Source organism: Delphinus delphis, chromosome 1 (assembly GCF_949987515.2).
Source record: "Delphinus delphis chromosome 1, mDelDel1.2, whole genome shotgun sequence".
NCBI lineage: Eukaryota > Metazoa > Chordata > Mammalia > Artiodactyla > Delphinidae > Delphinus > Delphinus delphis.
In genome coordinates, this window is record NC_082683.1 from 56,969,567 (window position 1) to 56,992,185 (window position 22,619).

The 22,619-nt window shown below is 38.6% G+C and overlaps 1 protein-coding gene across 11 annotated transcripts in view; it reads left to right on the top strand.

The window, feature by feature from the left end:
- Positions 1-22,619, top strand: part of SGIP1 (SH3GL interacting endocytic adaptor 1) — a 211,607-nt gene that overhangs the window by 130,152 nt on the left and 58,836 nt on the right. For 5 of the 11 annotated variants that reach the window (XM_060023453.1, XM_060023445.1, XM_060023466.1 and 2 more), the window contains 6 exons: positions 9,114-9,138; positions 10,106-10,157; positions 11,483-11,568; positions 14,565-14,657; positions 16,052-16,126; positions 18,446-18,937. In XM_060023453.1, coding sequence (XP_059879436.1) covers positions 9,114-9,138; positions 10,106-10,157; positions 11,483-11,568; positions 14,565-14,657; positions 16,052-16,126; positions 18,446-18,937 — 823 coding nt within the window. The remainder of the gene's footprint in view (positions 1-9,113; positions 9,139-10,105; positions 10,158-11,482; positions 11,569-14,564; positions 14,658-16,051; positions 16,127-18,445; positions 18,938-22,619) is intronic. The other 6 variants (XM_060023483.1, XM_060023491.1, XM_060023498.1 and 3 more) reach the window with 2 other exon arrangements.

Consider the following 22,619-nt stretch of genomic DNA (forward strand, 5'->3'; position numbering starts at 1 on the left):
ACTCAGGAAAATTGAGCAACTCGAAGAGGTGTCTTCAGAATTCAGGATTAAATACCGTCTTAACAGGGAAAAGGGAGAGGGATGGAGGCTTCTTAAGGGAGAGTAATTTAGGGAAGATGAATGGACCCTTGGAAGCATAGATGGGAGATATGATAGTTTGTGACAGAGTTTGTCTGGGTATGGTGTTGATTTCTGGTCTCCACTCCTATGTTGAGTCAGTCCTTCCTGGTTGGTGAAACCCTTATGACAATTGGAAGATTTATGTTTAGGCAGATTAGGGTTGTTCATAGAAAGTCTCTCCTGATTTTGCTGTTTTCAAGTGCCTACAGCTCAAAACAATCAGTATGGCCAAGCAGCATGTTTTGGGGTGGTATAAAGCTGGCAGCCTGGGTATGACTATATCAGACATCCACAGGAGCATTTATAAAAGCCATGCCTTAGAGAGCTGCTTTAAGTAAGGTTATTCTGAGCCTTGAGTGGTATCTTCCTGAATATTTCACCTCGTTCATTTTCTCTTTATTTTTCCTCCTCATGCCTACGCTTTTAGAGGAAAAGTCCGGTAAGAAACAACAAATCCTTTCTACATCTTGGCCAAACATTGTTTATTCTGTTCATTTTCATCATCCGCATATCTAATGACTGACTGTGTTTAACACCTAAACAAGATTCTGAATTTTAAAAACAAACCTTTGTGAACCAGGACACAGTCTAATTATGCCCCATGGGGATAAAAGGAAGCTGGTTGCTAAGTGATTTTTCCAAACCTGTTATTAAGGGCCACAGGGTAATTTTGTAAAGATTCACCTCTGCCTCAATCACAGGCATATGTTCAAATATTTTAGTAGTAAGTTTCATTTATTGCAGCTTCCACTTGGGTTAGTCAAGCTACATATATTTACCGTGGGCTAGGCAAACATTTCTTTGTTAAATTTTCTTTGAATGTACAACATGATAGCATCCTGAGTGATGCTTGTGAAGCTGGCCTAGGAAAGGGAAGTTGTCCTGTTTTCGTCTTTTTTTTTTTTTCAATTAATCAGAAAAATTATCCCCTTCTGAAGTTGTCAGAGACAGAAAAAGAAGATCTTTATAAAGTGCAAAACACCTCTTACATTGTCCTTTTAAACACCAGGGTGATTTTCAGTGGCAGTACAGATCTGTTAGGGTGTACCTACATCTTTTTTTTTTTTTTTAAGAGCAGCAATGAAACAGATCTACTAAAAAAAAAAAAAAATGCACTGTTCTTATCTCAGCTGCCTAATTTATGGGAACAGGATGCTAATGCGTGGCTGACACACGTGACCTCTCCAGTGGAAAATATGAAAATATTGTGTTTCCATGTTAACACACACCGAGAAGTAGTTGGTTGTCTGTTGACCTCACCTAAGTGGATGCTGTAATTATTGCTAAACCTCCCATCCTGCCCATTGACCCAAGCCTGGCAGTCTCTGTACCACATGCAGGAAATGTACTGGTAACAATTTCATGTGATTTTTTGAGGAAGGAAGAACAGAAGACACAGGAAGAACAAAAGACAGAATGAAAATATTACAATTTGTCAAAATATGGACCCAATGACATTGCTTCCAAAAATAAAATTAGTACAATTGTAACTATTACTATTACTAAATTGAATGGCCCACTTCTGTGTAACTGCGAGTCAACTCTGGGTCACATGCTATGTGACATACATATCGATGGTGCGCTTCAGCAACCTTTCTTTGTATTGCCAACTATAAATTGGTACTTTCCATCTACCTCTACAAGGATTAAATTATGAGCCACTGCAGCTGCTGACCTTCAACACTCCCTGAAAGGAGTTCAGGGTGGAGATCAGGAATGAGGCAATCTGTGCTCTGGGAAAAACTGGCAGAACTTCAGATGGTTAGATATTTTCAGGAGAAGATTTTATGAGCCCAACTGTTGCATCTCTTCGTATATAGAAAAGCACTAAAATCCTTCATGGTGATGGCTGCTCCTCATGACTAGCAGCAACATTCTGCAAAAAATATGTGCCTGACTGCATGTACTCCCCCTTCACCAAAATCACATGTATACTGACCTGCCCCCCTACCTCTTTGGAGCAGTTTCTCAGAGCTATCGGAAATGCTGTCTCCCAGGCTATAGTCCTCACTTTGCCCCAAATAAAACTTAACTCACAACTCTCGCGTTGTGCTTTTTTTTTCTTCAGTCAACAGTATTTTGCCCATTTCATTTATTCTCTTTGACCCTGAATCTTTCTCTGAATTATCCAGATTTGACCACTTCAAATATTGACAGGACTACGTAGTCTGAAATTTATCCTTGGTGCTTTAAAAACTCTTTGTTCCTCATTGGTTTTCCTCCTGTTGTTCTTACAGCAATTTCAACTACAAGTACTCCTTTGCATTGTTAGCTGTGCCTCTAAGGATGAGTCCTTCTCCTGCTCCCCTGCCTCGTTCTTCTTTGGCAATGCGCACGTTGTTGCTGTTCAAACCAGTCAACTTTTAGTGATATCTTGGTTAGTAATAGGCTCTTCGTGTCTCTTCCTAAATGGAATTTCGGAAGATCATCTCTACCAAGTCCTATTGGATCTGGCAGGCATTCACAGTCATCTGACTTGTAATAGATATGGGAACAAATTTAAATATAGACAAACACAAAAGTTGGCGGGGGTGGGGACATCAAATAGGTGCTTGTCAGAGAGGTTATCTTCACCCTGAAGCATTTGAAAGCAAACAAGAAACTGGTTAGGACCATAATAATAAACATAATCATCATATATTCTAATTCTTTCCTAGAAAATTCACTACCATGAATGACTGAATTTGCTATGACTAGACTGTATAAAAATAATATTTGTTGGGTGCTTTGTGGCTTTACACGTATTTTCCTCTGTTTCCCTATAGCACTGAATTTTAGCAAATGAGGATGTTGTAAAGCTTCAAAACCTGAGGTTGGTTATTTAGTGACTTTGACAAGCCGGACAGATTGTGTTTGGTTACTTCTTTTTATAAATATCTTAAAAGACTTACCCGCATTGGCAAAGACTAAGTTAGCCTACTTAGCTGAATTTAAATTAATCCTTTTGTGCAGAAAAATAACAAAACAAAGCTCGTGTGGGTAAGGACACTGTGGGTGCTGTGAGGACATTTACTGAAGTAAATGTAAATTTTCTTTTAGGAAGGCGTATTCATATAGCCAATTATATAAATTTTAGAAATGCAAAATGTTCTGACCGAAGATCTTCATTCTAGTGACCAAATCATACCCACTTTGAAAATAGCCTCAAAATACAAGCTAAGACTTATCTCTAAGTTGAACATCAAGATAAAAATAGAGGGGAAAATAAAATGTTTTTCAATACCTTCTCCAGAATGCATCAGAAGGTCAAGAGAAGTCAAGGAATTGAGCAATTAATGTTTAATTAGGAACACAAGAAATTTGTTCAGAAAACAAATAGACCAATTGCAAAATCCCTGTTTGAGTAGTCAGGTGAAATAATAATAACAGTAGATTAAAAAAAAACTTGCTGAGAGCTTATTATGTGTGATACAAATGTCTGCAATCAGAGACAAATTGGCCACCTGCAGATTCTGAACAACTGAATAGATGTTTTGTTTGGTCGTGCAGTTAAAAACAATTTTAATGCCATTTAAAAGCCAGAATCTTTGAAGTTAAAAAAAAATCAAGATATGCGTCTTCTCTGACAACTCTGAAGATCTGGCAGCATTAGGCCCATATTTTTGTGCTGCAAGCATGGGGCCCCTGAGTTGTGGCCATTTCACCAAAGCTTTGTGAAACTCTCATTCCCTCGTGCACAGCACCCCTGCTCCTTGCCCTGCAAGCTTTTGAGTTTGTGATTTAACATGGAGACTGTTCAGCTTACAGAATATATCAAGATCAGATACTGAATGTTTCCTTCCGCCTTTGAAGCAAATTCTATACATTGGTAGAACAATGATAGAATGCTAAAGGCCTCAAAGTTCCTGGGAAATGACAGGAGAAAGAGTAAAATAAAACTTTTAAAAGGAAAGGCTCTCCCCTCCTGGCGGATAATGATTTTGCTGTCCGTGTTCAGCAGAACCTACAACTGCTTTATGCTCCTTAATGGCGATAATTAGTGTATAGAAAGCCCTTCAATTTGACTTCTGGAATTCCTTTTATTTTGCAGGTTTCAGATCACTTTTAATTGTGGACCTTGAGGTTTTCTGGGTCTGACCTTTCTATAGTTTTTAGCTGGGTCTTCTGGCTTTTGGTTAATAAGCATGTGACTACATGAATTTCAACAGATGTTCCTTGATGTTCCTTTTTTTCATGTTATCTTTTACTAGAAAAAATACAAGCAGGAACTATTGATTAAAATATATAGGTTTTTAATTCACTGGACTTAATTTGGGTGAATTTATATAATTGAAATTATTTTGAACAGTGTTGTTCTCTATAATCTTAACAAAGTTTATTGAATTTAAGGTTCTGCCTCTATATGGTTGCAATACACATTTTGCATTATTTCTCATAATCATCTTGGGGGAAATTGTGTCAGTTTTAATCCCCTCTTTACTGTATTTTATGCTGCTTTTAAGAAGGAAATGTTTGACATGCAATTAAAGCAAAATCATAAATGCCCACATCTTCTCTAGTGAAGAACTTTAGCCTGGTCATTAAAGAATTATAAAGTCTAAATATATAAAAGAGTGCTTGGATTCCTCTCAAAACACAGTATGAATTCGTCAGTAAAAGAATGTAAGCCCAGAAATACATATTAACTTGTCCTTTTTCTAATTTCATTTAAATTGCATCCATGCATATAGACAGATTTATAAGAAAGATGGGATCCGTATGGAACAGAACTGGAAAAATATGGCAAATAATAATATCTAAAATATTACAAGTAAAATCGACTGGAGTAGGTATAAAAGACTATAGGTTTTTATTTCTTGTCTATGTTATGGAGAGTAGAATCATCTTTTTCATTTAAGCAACCTGCTAGATACTTTTGTGTTTGTGCTTCTTGCTTGGATTTTGGAATTTGGCTGGTACTGGGTCCCAGGTAGCCTCTGGTGAATTCACAAGCTAGCCCATATCCTGAAAGAGAAACTGAGCAACAGCTCTTTCCCTACTCACATCATAGTCACTCTTGTTACTACAGAAAAATCCCAAAGAGGGAGAGCAACCAGAGATTGTTGGGGTAAATTGATAGCAGCCATGATCAAGGCTTGAGGAGTGAAAGAAAAAAGTCGTAGGTCAGCATTTTGTGTTTTTCCAGGCATCATCTGGTCCACCAGTGTTTTATTGGTGCTGGACAATTTTCATCATTCGCACCTGTGCTTGTCAGGAGCTCCTTGTCTTCCCCACCACATTCTACCCATTGGGTGAGGCTGCCCAAATCACACCAGGCCAAGAACATATACTTTAAAAAAGTCCTCATCCGCACTCATTCCACAGAACACTAAAGAGAAGAGCCAGGCAAAGAAGAGGTGTCTCTAATCCTGCTCTCTGATTTTTGGAGGCTCCGATTAAAGCCTGAATTATGTGGGAAATGCATCGTGTCTATGATGTTTGCTAACACCCTTTTGTGTGGGGAAACAGTTTTCTCTGTACTACCCAGTTTCTAAAACTCCCCTCCTCAAACAATATGAAGAAAAACTCCGTATGACAAGACATTTAAATCTATCAGTAAAATTTTCTTGTATGTTTCTGCTTTGTCTGTATGTACACATAACTGAAACCAGTACATCCTCATTAGCAAAGCTATATTATGCAATGGATAGATTCTCCTTAAGGTTCTCCAAAACCTCATTATGATTTAAATAAGCCACAAATACAATGACTGCCTGTCTTCCTTTGGCCTGATTACCTGGAGTGTGTGTTTAGTTAGCTGTTTATGAAATCTTCTATTACCCAAGCCTGTTGACTGATCCATCATTCTCTGACTAGGTGTCTGTTCTCTCTTCCTTTTTGCTGATCACAGAGGCGCAGCCCGGTAAGAATCCTCAACATTTTTACCTTAAACATGTATAGAGATAATTCTTGCCTAGGCAAGGTGGCCAGGTTGGCTTCTTGTTAAATTTATGATAACCCAGTATGAACGAGGCAGATGAATTAGGTTTAGTGGCTGAAAGTCTCTGGTCTTATATGTGTCAAGAGCATGTTTTAGGATCATCAGAGCACTTTTCCATAACAAATTAAACTAATACATAGGTACCCCAACTCCTAGTGCTAAATGTAAAAAACGTGGTGTGTGTGTGTGTGTGTGTGTACAAGGGCTGGAGATTGTCCAGAAATCACCATAGAAATTTATAGCAAGGTGATAGTAAAGGATAAGAAAACTGTAAGGCAAGTAAGGAAAGAATTTGTAAACCACATTGTTTTTAAGCCTGAATTTAACATAAGTCCCTGGACCATAACTCAAATTGTTCAGTGTACTGATATACAGTCATACACAATCATAATTTCTATCTTGGGAGGAAGAGACGTACTTTCAAGTCAATCTTTCTAGGCTGTCACATATATATTCATCACTGAAGGCAAATCAGTATTAGTTTGCATTGCTCAAAGTAAATCTGTTATTTTCCTCAGTGTGATAAATTTGAGGCAACAAGAAGAAGAGACTTTGCTATGTTTGAAATGACCCGGACCTGCCCAGTCAGTCCCTTGAGAGAGGAAATGGAACTGAAACAATGCTGTCAGAAAGTAGGCCTATGCCAAGTTGATCAGTCAATTACTACTTGAGACAAATACTCTGCGCCAGCTGACAAGCTGTGGTTCTCTGTTTAAGCCACGTAGTTGATGATCAAAGATAACACCTACAGGGACTATGTGGCTGATTCCAATCCAGCAGTGGGGTCACAGCTCAGATTATGACAAGTTACTCCTTTTTTAAAAAAAAGAAAAAGAGTGAAATAACTAAGGCAAAATGCAGGAAGTCTATTCACAGTCTACCTATAAAGACAGTCCTTGAAAGGAAGAAAATGTGGTCGCTTGGGGAGGAGAAGTTTCAGAATTCAATAGGCTTTTTTCCTGAATGTGCTTTATGTGGTCGACATCACCTTAACCTTGTTCTAGAGTTGTCCTGTTTCGACAGCAAGGCCATCAAAATCTGTATGCCGGATCATGGGACAACGGGACTTGCTTTTCTGTTGCTAATGGTTTCCTGCTTATTGTTTGAACATCTGTTCCTTTCTAAATTGATATGATTTTATTCTTTCTAATTTCTAAACAACGGTTTTCTTGCATATTTCTGCCATGTCTTTCTTCCTCTTCACTGATGATTGTTCATTCATACGGAATATTTAATAAAATATTACAGAGGCTTCTTGTCTAGTGCCTCTCAACAATAAACATCTATCAAATGAATTGATACACCGGGAAATGATGGATAGCAATGAACACCAAAGAAGCTTTGTATCTTTCTTGGTTTCATGAATATTACATTATAAAGAAAGGGGTAAGACAGAGACCAAAAGGTCTTCAATACAGCTTCTGGGGTCCCCTAACTCCTGAATTTCAGGTCTCACTATACTAGGTAGGTCCTATTCCCTCAGTGTCAACCTCGTGATTGACTACTTGGACCTAACGCCTCCACCTGATCTTTTCCTTCAGATTTTATTAATAAAAATCTGACAATCTGAGGCTCTCCAACCTAGAAAAACATTTTAACTCCATTTAAACAATGTGTTCTCTTATTATTTTGTCTACAGAGTCTTATTTTCCAAAAGCCAACCCACATCAAAACTCCTCTAATGACCATAACTGATTTAAATGATCATATTTGTTTTAAATATTTATTAATTTAAATGAACATGTTAACTTACACATACTGATTTAAAGTGTTTATCTATTAAAATAAATAAAATATTTATTAAAAAGTTTTTACTAATAATGTATAATAATCTCTATATAACACATACATGCAAGTCACTAAAAAACATCTAGTGGATCTTATTCAGTATGAAACTGCTCCTCTATTGTAAATGAGTTCAAAATGAGACAAAATTCTGATAAATCCTTAGGAAAGAGGGAAAGAACCTTCTTATAGTTCTGTTACAGAGGTGCTACATCTTGTCCTGAGTTGTTTATATTATCATTTGAGAGAAGAAAACATCTGTGACCACCATGTTGAGCCTTCACCAAAGTAGGAAAGTATAAAAAAATGTGTTTGATTATCACCCACCAAACTCATAGTCATACCCTTTTGAAAACTTTATTATACTTCCACTTCCCCAACCTGAACTCTGCCCCTGTCATTCTCCTAAGGAGGCCCCGCCAAGCCATGTCCCATCTTATGAGGCCACGCTTCTAGTGGTCTGCTTTTCTGGAAGCATCACATGCTAAGGACCTTTCACAGCAGTTTTGAATCAAAACTTGAATCAATCTTCTGTTGTCAAAATAATTTTCTCCTAGGGCCTTATAAATCTGAAAATGACCTTCTCAGATTATTCCTGACAGGGAAATTGTCATTCCTATAGAATCACAGTGCCTTGAGCTAAAGGAATGACACCCAATTGACACCCATTTGATAGGTTGGTGCCCCCATGGCAGGCAAGTGAAAGAAATTGGGGTAGGAAGGGCAGGTGGGAAAGAATGGAATTCTCTGGTTCCCTGAATAGAACAGCCCACTCAGTGGTAATACCTTCAAGTTTTCCTTCTTTTTAACATTTTCCACGTGTATCTTTAAAAATTGCATTCGTAACTAATGACTGTTTCTACAAGCAACTTATGGACCCCATCTGATAAGAGCAGAGAGTACTCCTCATACAGTCTGTAATTTTTAAACATTAAACATAAGTTAAACATGGATTTACTTTCCTGACTGCTAGATTTCAAGGGTTTTTTTTTTAATAGACTATTCAATATTTGCTTTAATTTACCAAATCTACCCAGGTAAGGGTTTTCTTCTGGTTTGGAAGACTTATTGTTTACTCTCTTTCCTCTCTGTAATCTTTGAATAAAATGAAAAATTGATTTATATGTGTGTGTCTACAATTTCCAACTTGAATGCAATTCTGAGAAAAAATTCATTTTTCCCCAACTGCATTTCTTTGAGTTCAGTTTAATTGAAATGACAGAAATATACATATTGTACATAACATATATGTGGTCTTAAACCTTATAGTGTCTATTTCTAATTCTAGGGTGCAATTAAAAGGAACTTATCCAGTAAGTATATCTTAGCTACCAGAAATAGAGTACGATTTAAAAGAAGGAACAGTTCCTTGGATCTTGGAGCATATATACATTCGACTTATACACTCTTGGGCTTGATTTTTAAGGCTTACAAATGTCTTACTCTTACAGCAAAGAAATCTTGTAATGATAAAAGAAATCTTGTAATGATAAAAGGGCTCTGTGGGTTCTGAATGACTAATGTTTAGATCCTGAAAGTGAATATGTTTTGGGGTAAACATTGCTATTTTCTTCCTATATTTGTCAACTCTTACTGTATCATTTGACTTTAGAAATGAATTTAATCAAGTGTGTGTTTGCTGATTGGGGTAGGGAGAGGAGGAGGGCTGAAGGAACTGAAGGTAGATGCAACTTACCCATTTTTGTGTTATTTGATGTGAAAATCTTAGTAAACCAAAGCGATATGAAATAGGTTATAATATACATGTGGCATGATTTTCTTCTGCTGCATACAGCACGTTCTAGGAAATTTTAAATGAATGGTTCCTAGTTAAAGGTATAACATTTTCTTGGCATTTCAAGAAAAAAACAGGCAGAGAATGCTGGATTCATGCACTATGTACATATGGCCTGGCTTAGTATTCTCTTATGGTAATTGAAAAGCAGAACTGATCAAGGCAGCAGGCATTGAAAGAATGGTGTGCTATTCCACTAAGCTCTACAGTGTACACATCTTCCATTTGCTGGCTTATCATGGTAATTCCCTGGTTAACTAGTTTTATAAATGCCAAAGAAAATGCTACTACATATGCCTAATATATGGCTGTTGCATTGCCAGGGGAGAGGGTTTGTTTTCTGGGTTTGTTTTGCAAAGTTTTCACATGGAGTTGCTTATTGATGGGACTTAAATCTCTAAGTGTTTCCAAACATAGTTCATAAGACATAAAAGAAAAAACATGGTAAAAATATGCCTAAAAATTCCCTTTGTCCTGTGCGTCAGGTGAAGAAATAGCGAGACCCAGGCGTTCCACACCAACTCCAGAACTCATAAGGTGAGCATGAAAAACACTAGTTGTGTTTTATGCAAGGCATCATGCACTGTTAACAATGAAACAAATCTCCTTTGGGCTAAAGTCTCAGCATCTAATAACAAAGGGCCTGCCCATATGTGTATGTCACAGCAGTTTCAAATATGTTATCATTTCTCCTAAGTGCAGCCTGAGGGAGATCTTTAGGAAAGTACCCTGTAGTCATCTAAAGTAACATCTATCAGAATATGGAGCCCCTCACTAATAAGAGGATTAAACGTCTACATGAAGACGTCATTTGGTGTCTGGAATGCTGATCTGAAATATGATTATATTGCCTTACAAAGAGTAGCCTGTTGAGCTGGCTACAATTTTGTGATACATTCTACCTGCCACACACCAAAGGAATCTTCTATTTTGTTTTTTGTTTTTGGCAAAGCATTGTGTTTTACACTGTGTAATCCTTGGGATAAGTAAGTATTGTGCACATAAGCAATGTTTCCCCCAAAGACTCCTATTTCTATCTAAAGGCTGGATCCTTTTAACTTTCCCTCCTTCTCTAACCCCTCCCCTCTCCTCTTCACCTCTTATCCCCCAACACACACAGAACTCATGAGGATCAATGAAGGGAATCAGGTCTGGGGAAGAAATGGAGATAATTATGCAGCTTTTCTTTAATAATCAGTTTAAGTAATAATTAGTAGACAGGATGAGCGTCTAACTTACTACCTGTCTTTCCCCCCCTGATTTCTCAATGCTCTTCTTTTTCTAATGTGCAGTATTAAGGTATTAGGAAGTTATAATTAGTCAACTGTGTGGGGCGGTCAGGGGAGGATGGAAGTTAGAAGCTGGTAGACTCAGTTTCTTATTCAAACACAAACTTCCTGGTGGCTTGTTTCTTAACTTCCCTGTGCCTGACTTTCACTAATCATAAAACCACATTAACTACAACACAGATATGTGGTGAAGACAGATATAAATGGGTTTTGAGATCTTAAGAGAAGAAGGTGCTTTGCAATAAACTGTTATCTTTAATAATCTCTTCTAGGTATAGAGACTCAGATGCTTTGAAAGAGTTTCTCTCTTCATCTTATTTCTGTTGGACCAGCCCCTTGTGCCCCTGTTGAGAATGAGGGATCTTACCTCCTACTGATTCTTTTGTCCATAAACATTTGACCTCTTCATAAATATACTTTTTAGCCCCTCAGGAGCTTGAGTACATACATATATATGTACATAAGTGCACACACATACATCGGCCTTACTGTGGAAAATATTTGAAAGCTTTATATCTTTTTTAACATTAATATTTCCTTTCTCTATGTTTTGCTGTAATGTGTGTGATTCAGCAGAAAACCTCCAGATGACACCATGGCACTTGCTCCCCTCTTTGGCCCACCATTAGAATCAGCTTTTGATGAACAGAAGACAGAAGGTAGGAAAAACTCTGTATATCTGTAGATTTGTTTTTCCTTTCAATGAAGTATAACTTACCTAGAGTAAATGTGTTTTGAGGCATGTTTGTAATGTATCACCAGATCTTCATGTGAAAGGATAGTTCTGATCTAGGTGTGCTCTCAGCATGGGAATTTGGTTTGCAGACCTCTAGCATTTCAGGATTTGAAACTTTACTTCCAGAAGTAGCTAAGAGCTAACAAGTTCACTCTTCAAAAGAGGTCAATAAGAATTACTGCAAATCTCTACAACTCACTGGATGGGGAATAAGTGTTCTATTAGCCAAACAGCCATTATTATGGAGCCAGACCTTCAAATTCCCCATCATAGTCACTGTCATTGTGATATAGCCTCTTTGACCATGTTTTCTCTCTTGTCGACCTCATCAGTGAAGGTGTCAATTGTCTTACTCACACAATAGACACTGTTTGCAGGTTCAAGACCCAGGAATGACCTTAAATCATTTAGCAACTTAGAAATAAAATGTTATGGGAGAAATATCATTTTGGCTGTTATTGTTGGGTTTACCTATTAAATATTTATTCCTAGAATTAAATATTTTAACTTTTAAACATTAACCATTTTTGGATGGCTGTGAGTAATGTATACCTTGCTGACATAAAAGAAACTCTTTATGAAAGGGATCTCATCTATTCCTAAAATGTATTTATGTCCAATGCATGGATCTCCAGCAGCTATATATTTGATAATATGGGATGTTTTTATAGAAATCATTTGATTTAAGACCCTATGGTTATGTACAATCAAAGATGATTTTTCTAGGACCAATTGGTGAAGGAAATTAGATATAAGTGTTAAGGACAACAAGACTTGAAAGCATAGTACGTAGGCTAAGATACAGTGACAAAGAGACTCCAAAGTACAGTGAATTAAACAAGATAGAATTTTATTTCTGTTTCATGTAAACAGCCTCGAAGTACACAATGTAGGACTGGTTGGGTGGCTCCTCTATCCTCCGCATGTGGCCTTCATCTCTGGGTGCAAGGGGGCTGCTCCAGCTCTCACCATCAGAAGAAGGGGGGGCAGGGGAGGACCCATGGAACTCACTGTCAATTCTTGTAAGAGCAAAACCTGGAAGAGAGACACATCACTTCCAACCAGAGCCCATCAGAAAGAATTTAGTGCCATATGGCCTGCTTAACTTTAACTGTAGAAGAAATGGAGAATGGATCCTGGGAGACAGCTAGCAGCCAGCCACAGCTGAATGTTTTTCAACAATGTAGTTAGCAAAGTGTATAAAGAACATCCCTAAATACTCCTTCAGTGATTTAAATGTCTACAACTTAGAATCCATAAATAAAGGTGGCCCTGCGGTGAGGTTCTCAGTTATCTTATTAACCGATCTGTGATCAGTCTCACTTTTAATGACATAAAGTCATGTGTAGTGACTGAAGGTGGGCTTTGATTTGTTGCATTTGAATCTACCTATTAAAAAATCCCATAACATTATATAAACCTGATAGACAAAATAGAAAACAGTTCGTAAAAATCAAAGTGGTGTCCCACACTGCATCTACAAAAAACCAAATGCTACATCACAACTTTGGAGAATGTGTGCTTTCATGTTAAAACAAAACAGAGCTAAGACCATCATTGAGGTTTGTGGTGGAGAGGAGATACACACCTGAACTTGTCAATGAGCCTGTCTTGATTGTTCTTTAGGTGGTTTCAGCCCCTGAAGTTCTGTAAAGTTCCAACATTTGCACCGAACATACTAGCTCTTCCAATATCTGCACCTACTTTTCTTATCTACTCACTCTTACTTTCTTTATTGATTCTTCTATCACTAGTTTACAAGGCCTGAGAGGAAAGTGGATATTTTTGGAGTTAGGAATGCACGCCTGGGATCAGATCTTAGCTCTGCTACTTTCACCATGTATGTCATTGAGCAAGTTGTTTAATCACTGTAATCTTTGGTTTCCTCAATATCAACCACATGGTGGTGAGGTGAGGACTAAAATATATCATAATAGCTACTGGCCTTGTGATAAGTGTTTTACATGTATTTTATATACATTATATTTATATACATTACCTCCTTTAATCCTTTTAGTAACTCTTTGAGATTGCTCTTATTATCTCTACACTGAAGGAAGGGAAGTTCAGAGGTTACACGAATTCCCCAAGGTCCTAGAGTAAGCATAGAGGCTGGATTCAAATCCACATCCAACTGACTTCCCAGCCTGTTTTACAACCTAATGAATTACAAGCAGTACTTACACAGACCCTGGCACATGATAGGTGCTGAGAAGAGCTAGTTCATTACATTGTTACCATGGCAACAACCAAAAAAAAAAAGAAATATTAGATTCAGTGCCCTTAGGCCTAATACCTAATTGCCCTGATTTACTTTAGATGCCTAAGGACTTATTTATTTTTCTGGTTCTCCTAATATGTTCACCAAACATTTTTTGAATAATTTAATTTCTCTTTATGATACTGGAAAAGGATTGTTTAAAGACCCCGTAAGATGCTTTAAAGGTGGGAACCGCTGTACAGAATTCAGGCATCTTCATTCTTGAAGCCTATTCATAGCAAACTTTAAATAAACCAACTTAAAACAAATGTCCATGGGAGTAATGCCTGGATTTTCAAGTGGGTGACAGAAAGGAGCCAGTACATGTATTGACATTTAGAATGTCCTTAAGTGACCAACCAGGAAAAGAATGCAGACTCTCTGTTTTGCAAGTTTTTATTTAGCTATATGTGCACACACAGACACCCCCTGCGCACACGTGTGTGTGCACGCACACACACACACACACACTCTGCTCCTATGTCCATTCTCTGCTTGAAAAGAATGAGGAACAACACATCTCTAAATTAATTTGCTAGGACTGAGGGAAGACAGAAGTAATTTTGTGAAACTCAACTTTAAATTGAAATTTTAAGTTCTAAACTCAGGACGTTTCTTTTTTGAACTCACCCTGGGAAATTTTCTTTTTATGTTTCCAGTTCTTTTAGATCAGCCTGAGATATGGGGTCCAGGCCAACCAGTTAATCCAAGCACGGAGTCGCCAAAGTTAACAAGGCCTTTTCCCACTGGAAGTAAGTTATGGGTCTGCTCTGTGTGGAAAAATAAGTGACTCATTTTACTGTCTGCCTGCATAGTGAAATTAGGCAACCCTTACAAAGTCTACATAAGCCACATTTGGACTGTTTAACATTAAGAAGAGATGTTATCCTGATAAGCTTTAGAGTTACAGGGACCTAGGACAGTTGGTTGAGACAGGAATCATGTAATAAATAAAGCAGAATAAGTAACTTGGAATCTATAGCTTCTTCTGACGTCCCACAGGCTCATTCATTCGTTCAATAGGTTTATGTAGGAGTGATAAGCAGGTGAACTAAAGACCCTGCTATTCTCCAGGCATGGGCTAGCGCACAACACAGAGATAACCAAATCAGATAAGGTCTCTGCTAGGCCTACAGAACAACTGAGGCTACAGAGAACAGAGAGGACACATTGAGAGGAAAGAGTGATAATTGGAGAACAAAAGAAATGATGCCATATGGTAGAGAGAAGCTGAGATAGGAGATCAGGGCAATTTCATCTCAAAGCAAAGAGAGCCATCATCTCCACTTATTCCAGAATGCCCCCAACCCTTACTCCAGGTGGCTGGGGAAAGAAGTCCTGAAGAAAAAAGTGAACTCATTAAATCTACCAAATATAGCAGTGAGAGGAAAACATACATTTAAAGAAAGAATAAGAAAACAGCGTACCTGTTGAAATTCTTAACTTTGGCCCACAAAGTGACAAGCCCGGTTCAGAAGGATGAGTCTCTGGGTTGGGGCTATAATACAATACTTTTTCTATCTCATGGATTTTTTTTAGCTATAATTTCATCAAAGGAATCTGTTCATTCTTCCTTGATCCAAATCATTTTGCTTCAGTCTTTCAAAAATATACTCAAAATTTAAGACATATAACTTTGAGAAATCTTTCCAGACTCCATCCAAGCCATAATATTCTGACTCTATTAAAAAAAACCCTCCCCTGAGCCCCTACCCAAGCTGTTCTCATTGTACTTGATCATACTCTGGACAGTAATTGCCTGTGACCATGATCTTCATTCATTCAGTAGTAAATTCCTTGAGGCCAGAGGCTCGTTGTAGTCAAACCCACGTCCTTCATTCCTAGTACAGGACATGGGACCTCATTGGTACTTGAGGCATATTGAACAAAGGAACGAATGAATGAAATGATGGTGTTATTGTTGTTACTATCTGACTTTCTCTTGACAAATTCTTATCATAAAATGGAAGAATGAGTCCTGCTTCAATCCCTTAGCTTTGAACTTTAAAGAAGATGGATTGTTAATGGCTATTCCTTTTGCAATGGCAGAAGTATGAGCGAAAGCCCCAATCCTGCCTACCTAGGGAATACTGTGTAACTTAGGGAGAGTGTGATCAGCAATGCTTGGCTTCTTATCTCCTGGCAGCACCTCCACCACTGCCTCCAAAACACGTACCAGCCACTCCACCCCGAACAGGCTCCCCCTTAACAACTGGACCAGGTAAGCTTTATTTTTTCTGCTCTGGGATGCAATCAGCAGTGGCCCCGTACCTCAACATGCTCTTGATGTGTTGGAAGCTATAGGCTAGACTAAACATGAAACTGTTTGCGTTTAGTTTTATTGCCATTACATTTCACTATGTAGACTTCTTTCAAAGTATCACTCCCAGGTTTCACAAAAGGGTTCACTTTCCTAACTCATGTTTTCTCTGTATAATGTTGTTGAACAAAGGCCACACTTACTTGTGAGATGGAAGAAAACAAACTCCATATCAAAAGTCATTGTTCAATTGACATTTCATTTCATTGGATCTCACTGTAATGATTTACAAATTAAAAGGCATAATTTGTATTGTTCCAAGAACCAATAAGTTTCTTTCTAGAATTAAAACTGTATCGTCCACAATGATAATAGAATGGTTCCCGGGATATGCAGCATACAGGTAAGCTTCCCAGTAGTTATTAAAGTATTTATTATCCCACGGCAAAGAGATGTGTAAGGATGATAAAATATGGCAAGGAATTGCTGCATGCCTTTAGACAGATAATTTCTAAGGCACATCTTTACCGTCTATTAAAATCAATACTATGTATTCCTACAGTTTATAATCTACCTAGTCTTACTGGACTAGCAAGTCAAAAGCAGTAGTAGTGGGCTTCCCTGGTGGCGCAGTGGTTGAGAGTCCGCCTGCCGATGCAGGGGACACGGGTTCGTGCCCCGGTCCGGGAAGATCCCACATGCCGCGGAGCAGCTGGGCCCGTGAGCCATGGCCGCTGAGCCTGCGCGTCCGGAGCCTGTGCTCCGCAACGGGAGAGGCCCGCGTACCGCAAAAAAAAAAAAAAAAAAAAAAAAAAGACAATAGTAGTTATTTTATGTGCCTGGGTCCTTAGAATGCAGTTCTTCATCACCTTTGGAATTCTATTGCAGCTTCATCCTTAGCTATTTATGCAGCCTGGTGAGTTTGATAGCTACAGAGTGGGGTATTTATCAACAAGAGTAAATGCAAGACATAGTCATTTATGAAATTTACATTGATTCAGACCCAACAGTCATCCAGAGTGTCACAGGTAAAGGTGTTTGCAAGTTCAAATCATTTTGGCCCCTTGGATTCCCATGAATGTGTTAGAGATAAACAAATCTACCAGCAACAAAATTATAAATATTGTGGCCCATTTATCTGTAGCCTTGGAACCTTGAAGGTTAACTCTTTTCAAATGTGAAATATGGAAATATTAAGCCGGCTCTTATAGCTAGAAGGTTATTTAAAGGTAAAGTGGCTTCTGCTCATGCCTTGCAATTATTTAGGTAACAATTTCTAATTTAAATAACCTCGGTTTAGTAAAAGGTACACTTCCTCACATTTCAATTGTTATCAAGTATTTCCTGCCAAGCTGTAGAAGACAGTTTTAATTTTTTCTCTTATTACTGAAAAGAATTAAAAAGAATAGCTAATGCTAATACTTAAGCAAAACAGACTTTTTTGTTTTGCGACTTCAGATAGATATATATCAGTTATGCCTTCGATGTTAACAGGTTAGACTTGAGAAAAGAAATTATAAAGATGTTTTTATAATTTTCTTCCCTATTAAACAGGTATGTATGTAACAGTTCTAATAAGTAGTAAATGTATTCTCATTATCCTATGTGTGTGTGGTGTGTGGAGTGTGTATGTGTATGTTTGTAAATATTCATGTGGGGATATCTCTTTAAATAATCTTTGTGCTGTGTTTCTGGTGTGTTCAAGGTGGAGGCTATACAACTAATTATGATGTGATATTTTTTTTAACTAACAGATATTGTCATTAGTTTCAGGAAACATGTTCATTTAATATGCCAGAGTAGACAATCTTTATCAAATGAGGGTCATTTCCAGCTATCAGTTCTTTTTTGGTTGTGTCCTCTGTATTTCAGTAGGCCAGATTTTCCAAAGGGACCTCCCTTTTGGAATTTCCAGTTCCAGAGTTTGTACACTTCTGTGAACCTAACACTGCCTTCTCAGAATGACCACACTTTGCATGCCTGTAAGCAGCCTTGGAGGGCAGTCGCGTGCTCAAGTGCTTTCGATGATGTAGAAGTAGCCAACTCGGGTCACCCCACACGAGGGTAAATAATAGCAAAAAAGGCGATACTCATATTGTAGATGCAAGGAACTCTTCCCTTCCCTTCAACTCCAATCAAGATTTTCCATTGTGAAATATGCCTACCTAGGCACCTCACAAGACAATCTATTTACCAGGCTTTGCCTCACCCCTCCCACTTCCCATACAAATAATTTTAACAAAGTCAATTAAATTTTAAAATCAACTACTTTAACCACAGGAAATGACCAGGCAGCCACAGAGGTCAAAATTGAAAAACTACCATCAATCAATGACTTGGACAGCATTTTTGGCCCTGTGTTGTCCCCCAAGTCTGTTGCTGTTAATGCTGAAGAAAAGTGGGTCCATTTTTCTGATACATCCCCGGAACGTGTTACTCCAGAGTTGACTCCAAGGGAAAAGGTGGTGTCCCCACCAGCTGCCTCAGACAACCCAGCTGACTCCCCGCCTCTGGGCCCCCCAGGCCCTCCTGGCCCCCCAGGACCTCCAAGTCCCCCTCGCAATGTACCATCGCCACTCAACTTAGAAGAAGTCCAGAAGAAAGTCGCTGAGCAGGCCTTCATTAAAGATGATTACTTAGAAACAATCTCATCTCCTAAAGATTTGGGTCTGGGGCAGAGAGCAACTCCGCCTGCCCCACCACCACCCACCTACAGGACTGTGGTTTCATCCCCCGGACCTGGCTCGGGCAGTGGTACGGGGACCACCAGTGGTACGTCTTATGTTTGAGTGTGCTTCGTGTGACCGGGAATGGCCGTGGCTACTGCAGTGTGAGCAACGCCCTCCTCCTGCCTGGCAGTTGGCTTTAGAGCTTCAGCCATCCCTCCTTTGGCGTGGGTGTCCTGTGCCCTGTGGCATGTACTAGTGCATCGAATGCTCACGGTCATAGTGCAAGTCTGTGGATGTGTCCTGCCCTGCACTCGCAGCCCTTAGGAGTGCCCTGCCTTCCACCCTGCAGTTAAGGTGTATATTTTTTAAAGAAAGCTGTGATGTCATTGTTTAGAATTCAGGAAAAGTTCTAGAAAGACAGGTTTCACAGCAAATGAGTTTCATGTTTAATGTCTGATTTCCTCATCAGATGCCTCCACGAGATCCCTAGTTTGTTTGGGTTTTTTTCGGTTTTTTCCGCTTTATTGAGATACAACTGACAAAATTGTAAGATATTTAAAGTGTACAGTTTGATGATTTGATATACACATACACTGTGAAGGATTCCTCCCACCAAGTTAATTAACACAGTCCATCACCTCACATATTTACCTTTTTTTTTCTTTTTTTGGTGAGAAATTTAAGTTCTACTCTCTTAGCAAATTTCAGTCATTCAATACAGTGTTATCAACTATAGTCACCACATTATACATTAGATCCTCAGACATTATTCAATTTACAAGCTTATAAATCGTTTGTATTTTTTTTCAAGAGTCCTAGTTTTTGTAGATCAATGCGTTTTCTTCTATTTTTTTTCTGTTTATTTTCCTTATGGTGGGAGAACTATGTTAACTCCTCTAATTACTTCAGAGAAAAAGAAGTAGGGTTTGAAAAAGAGATTTTAGAGGACAGCAAAAAAAGAGGCTGCCTTATTGCATCCCCAGCCTAATCAAGCTGCCACTGAAACAAACTGCTCTCTGATGTCATCATTTGACATGCTCAATCAGCCTATGAGGTCAACTCTAAGTACAGTGACAGGTGATGGAGCAGTTTATCAGAAATGTACATTTTGGGATTCTAAATGCACATGTTGACATTGAATCTGATGTTTTGGTTTCCCTTATTTGAAGCTTCATTTTGTGCTCTCTAATTATGAAAGGATGGGAACTACCAAGCATATCCAAGAAGGACCAAGATTTTTCTAATGCAGCTTCTGTATTATTCATTCCATTGGTGCTCCTGTTTTTCTGACAAGATCCTCCAGTGCCTTCCCAACTGTTCCTGTGGGTTTGGTTTAGGTTCCTTTGCAGGGGTGTCAAGGACTATTTGTTTTTTATTTTCTTTGAAAGAGGCGACCGAGTCTAAGTTATTTAGATCCAGTAAGAGACAGAAAGGAAAGACGTTTGTCTCTATTCTAATAGTCATCATTGCTTCTGCTTTCAATGGAGTATCTTTCAGTGCTTGCTCTGGTTTGCAAACTGCTCTGTGCTTTAAAGTGAGAGCATCCAAGCCGATCAAGGAGAGGACTGGAGAGTCACATGCACTGCCCACAAAATCAGTGTTTTATATCCTTAGGTGTGCCCTTCTTCCACCAAGAAGGAAAAAGAGTGCAGTACTAAAATTTAAGTTTGGGAAAGTATGTTAAAACAAAATCGGCAGGCTGCTTTACTATAGGACCTCTGAGAGCCGTTATTTTGCCAATAAGAGCAACAGCTATAGTTTCTTGTCCTGGCTTCATGCCAAGAACTTTATGCACATCATTTCATCCTTACAACAACCCCATGAGGTGAATACTCTTATTTCCCCCATTTTACAGATCGAAAAACCAAGGCTCTTGGATGTTTAGTAATTTGCCCAAGTTTACACAGCTGCAGGTGGTAGACTTGGGATTCATCCTCGGGTCTCTCTGATCTCAAGCCTGTGTTCTCAACCACTATGCCCTCCAGGCACTCTTGTAAGGTTTAGTGACAAAACATCCCAAACTTATTTGAGACTGACACACACCTGTACTGCACAGTGTCATCAAGATCACCAAAAGTCTTCTCTCCAAACCTACTCCTCTGTGTTCCTTTCTATAATTCTGGAGAGTTAGAGCCTCACTTCCACCCTCTATTCCTTTTTAGGTCTTTGGGGTTCTTACTTAACTGTAAAGATAATAAAGGGCCCCTAGGTAAAACCTTCAGTTCAGACCTCAACCCCAAAGAAGCTAGTTGTCCTCTGTCAAAGAAGGGCATGTTTCCATTGCGTTGGATGGGACTCTCTTTCCTGGGCCAGGCTCTGAGTCTTCCGAAAGAACTTTTCAAGGAATAATGCCTTCTCTCCAGTGGCCCGGCCACTATGCTCTCCTCAAAGTAAACTCCTCTGGTTGGGGGAGGGGAGCTTTGTTACTCACCCAGCTCCTCCAACACCTTCCACAAGGCTCTGGGAGATGCTTGTTTGATTGAATTGACCACTGAGCTAATGAGTGACAAGAGAAGCTCTAGCTTTCTTTCTAGAATCCTTGGGAGTTTTGTTGTTTTAGTGTTTAGTTTCCATATTCTTATTTAAAATTACTTGAAAATGTTACCAGTAAAGACTATCAATTCTTAATAACTGTGCTGGAAAAAAACTATACTTTGCTGGTATTAAAGGATTGAATTTCTAAATAGAAGACCGAACTGGGCCAATGAAGCTCATGAATAAATAAAACTGTGCACCATTATCTCCTTAATTAAGTCCCAGTTTATTTGCTTGTAAATCTTTTATTGATGAAATATACACAGACTGGAAGAAATGTAAATTTAGGATTAAAAGAATAGGATACGGTCTCATGTTTTAAAGATTCATAGTGCTTATCACTACTTGCTTCTTAAATCTTAACCTGATGGGAATAACTCATCTTGTATACCTCAAACTATATTTAATTAGATACCATTATGCCTACTTTAAAAATTTCATTCACACTGAGATGACTGCCAATGACCAAGTTTAGACGGTACTCAGGCCTCGTGAATCAGAAGAGTTACCTGCTATTGAAAAAGTTGGAAGTTAAGAATTTGCTCCAAGAACTTTAATTTCCTTATGGCAAAAGTTCAAAATACATAGTTCGGCCAACACATTGCTTTATTGGAATGCAGACACTGATTCTTGGCAAAGGCTACCTCTTCTCCTATGTGGGCTGTGTGTGCCCAGGGGATGGAATGGGGAAAGTGTTTTCTTGGCCTGCAGCAAGTTTGGAGACCAGGGAAAGAGAGGTGTCCGTAAAGATAGAACGTTCAGTGCAACGTTTCCCGACTGGGGAAACTAAAGCAATAGTAAAGCATGTTAAACACAAACAGACACACACATACAACCCCCCATAAGCAAATAACTTTGAGCTACCTGGGGTTGAATGAAACAAATATATTTCCTAACTACATGTCTAATATGGAAGCCACTAGGCACGTGGGGCTATTTTAATCTTAATGGCAATTAATTAAAATTAAAAATCAGTTATTTAGATGCAGTAGGCACAATTCAGTGCTCAGTGGTCACATGTGGCTAACGCCTATCTTATTGGACAGCACTTGTTCCAGAACATTTTCATCATTGCAGAAAGCTCTGTTGGACAGTATTGTTTTAGGGCTTTTAATGTGCTGGTCACCAAAAAAGAAATGCAGTGTGAAACCATTCCCACATATGTTTAATACTTTCCTCAAAGCAATGGTATAATTGTGTCCTAAGGAACACAAGTTGGGAAAGACTGATTCTTCACATATTTCGAAGTG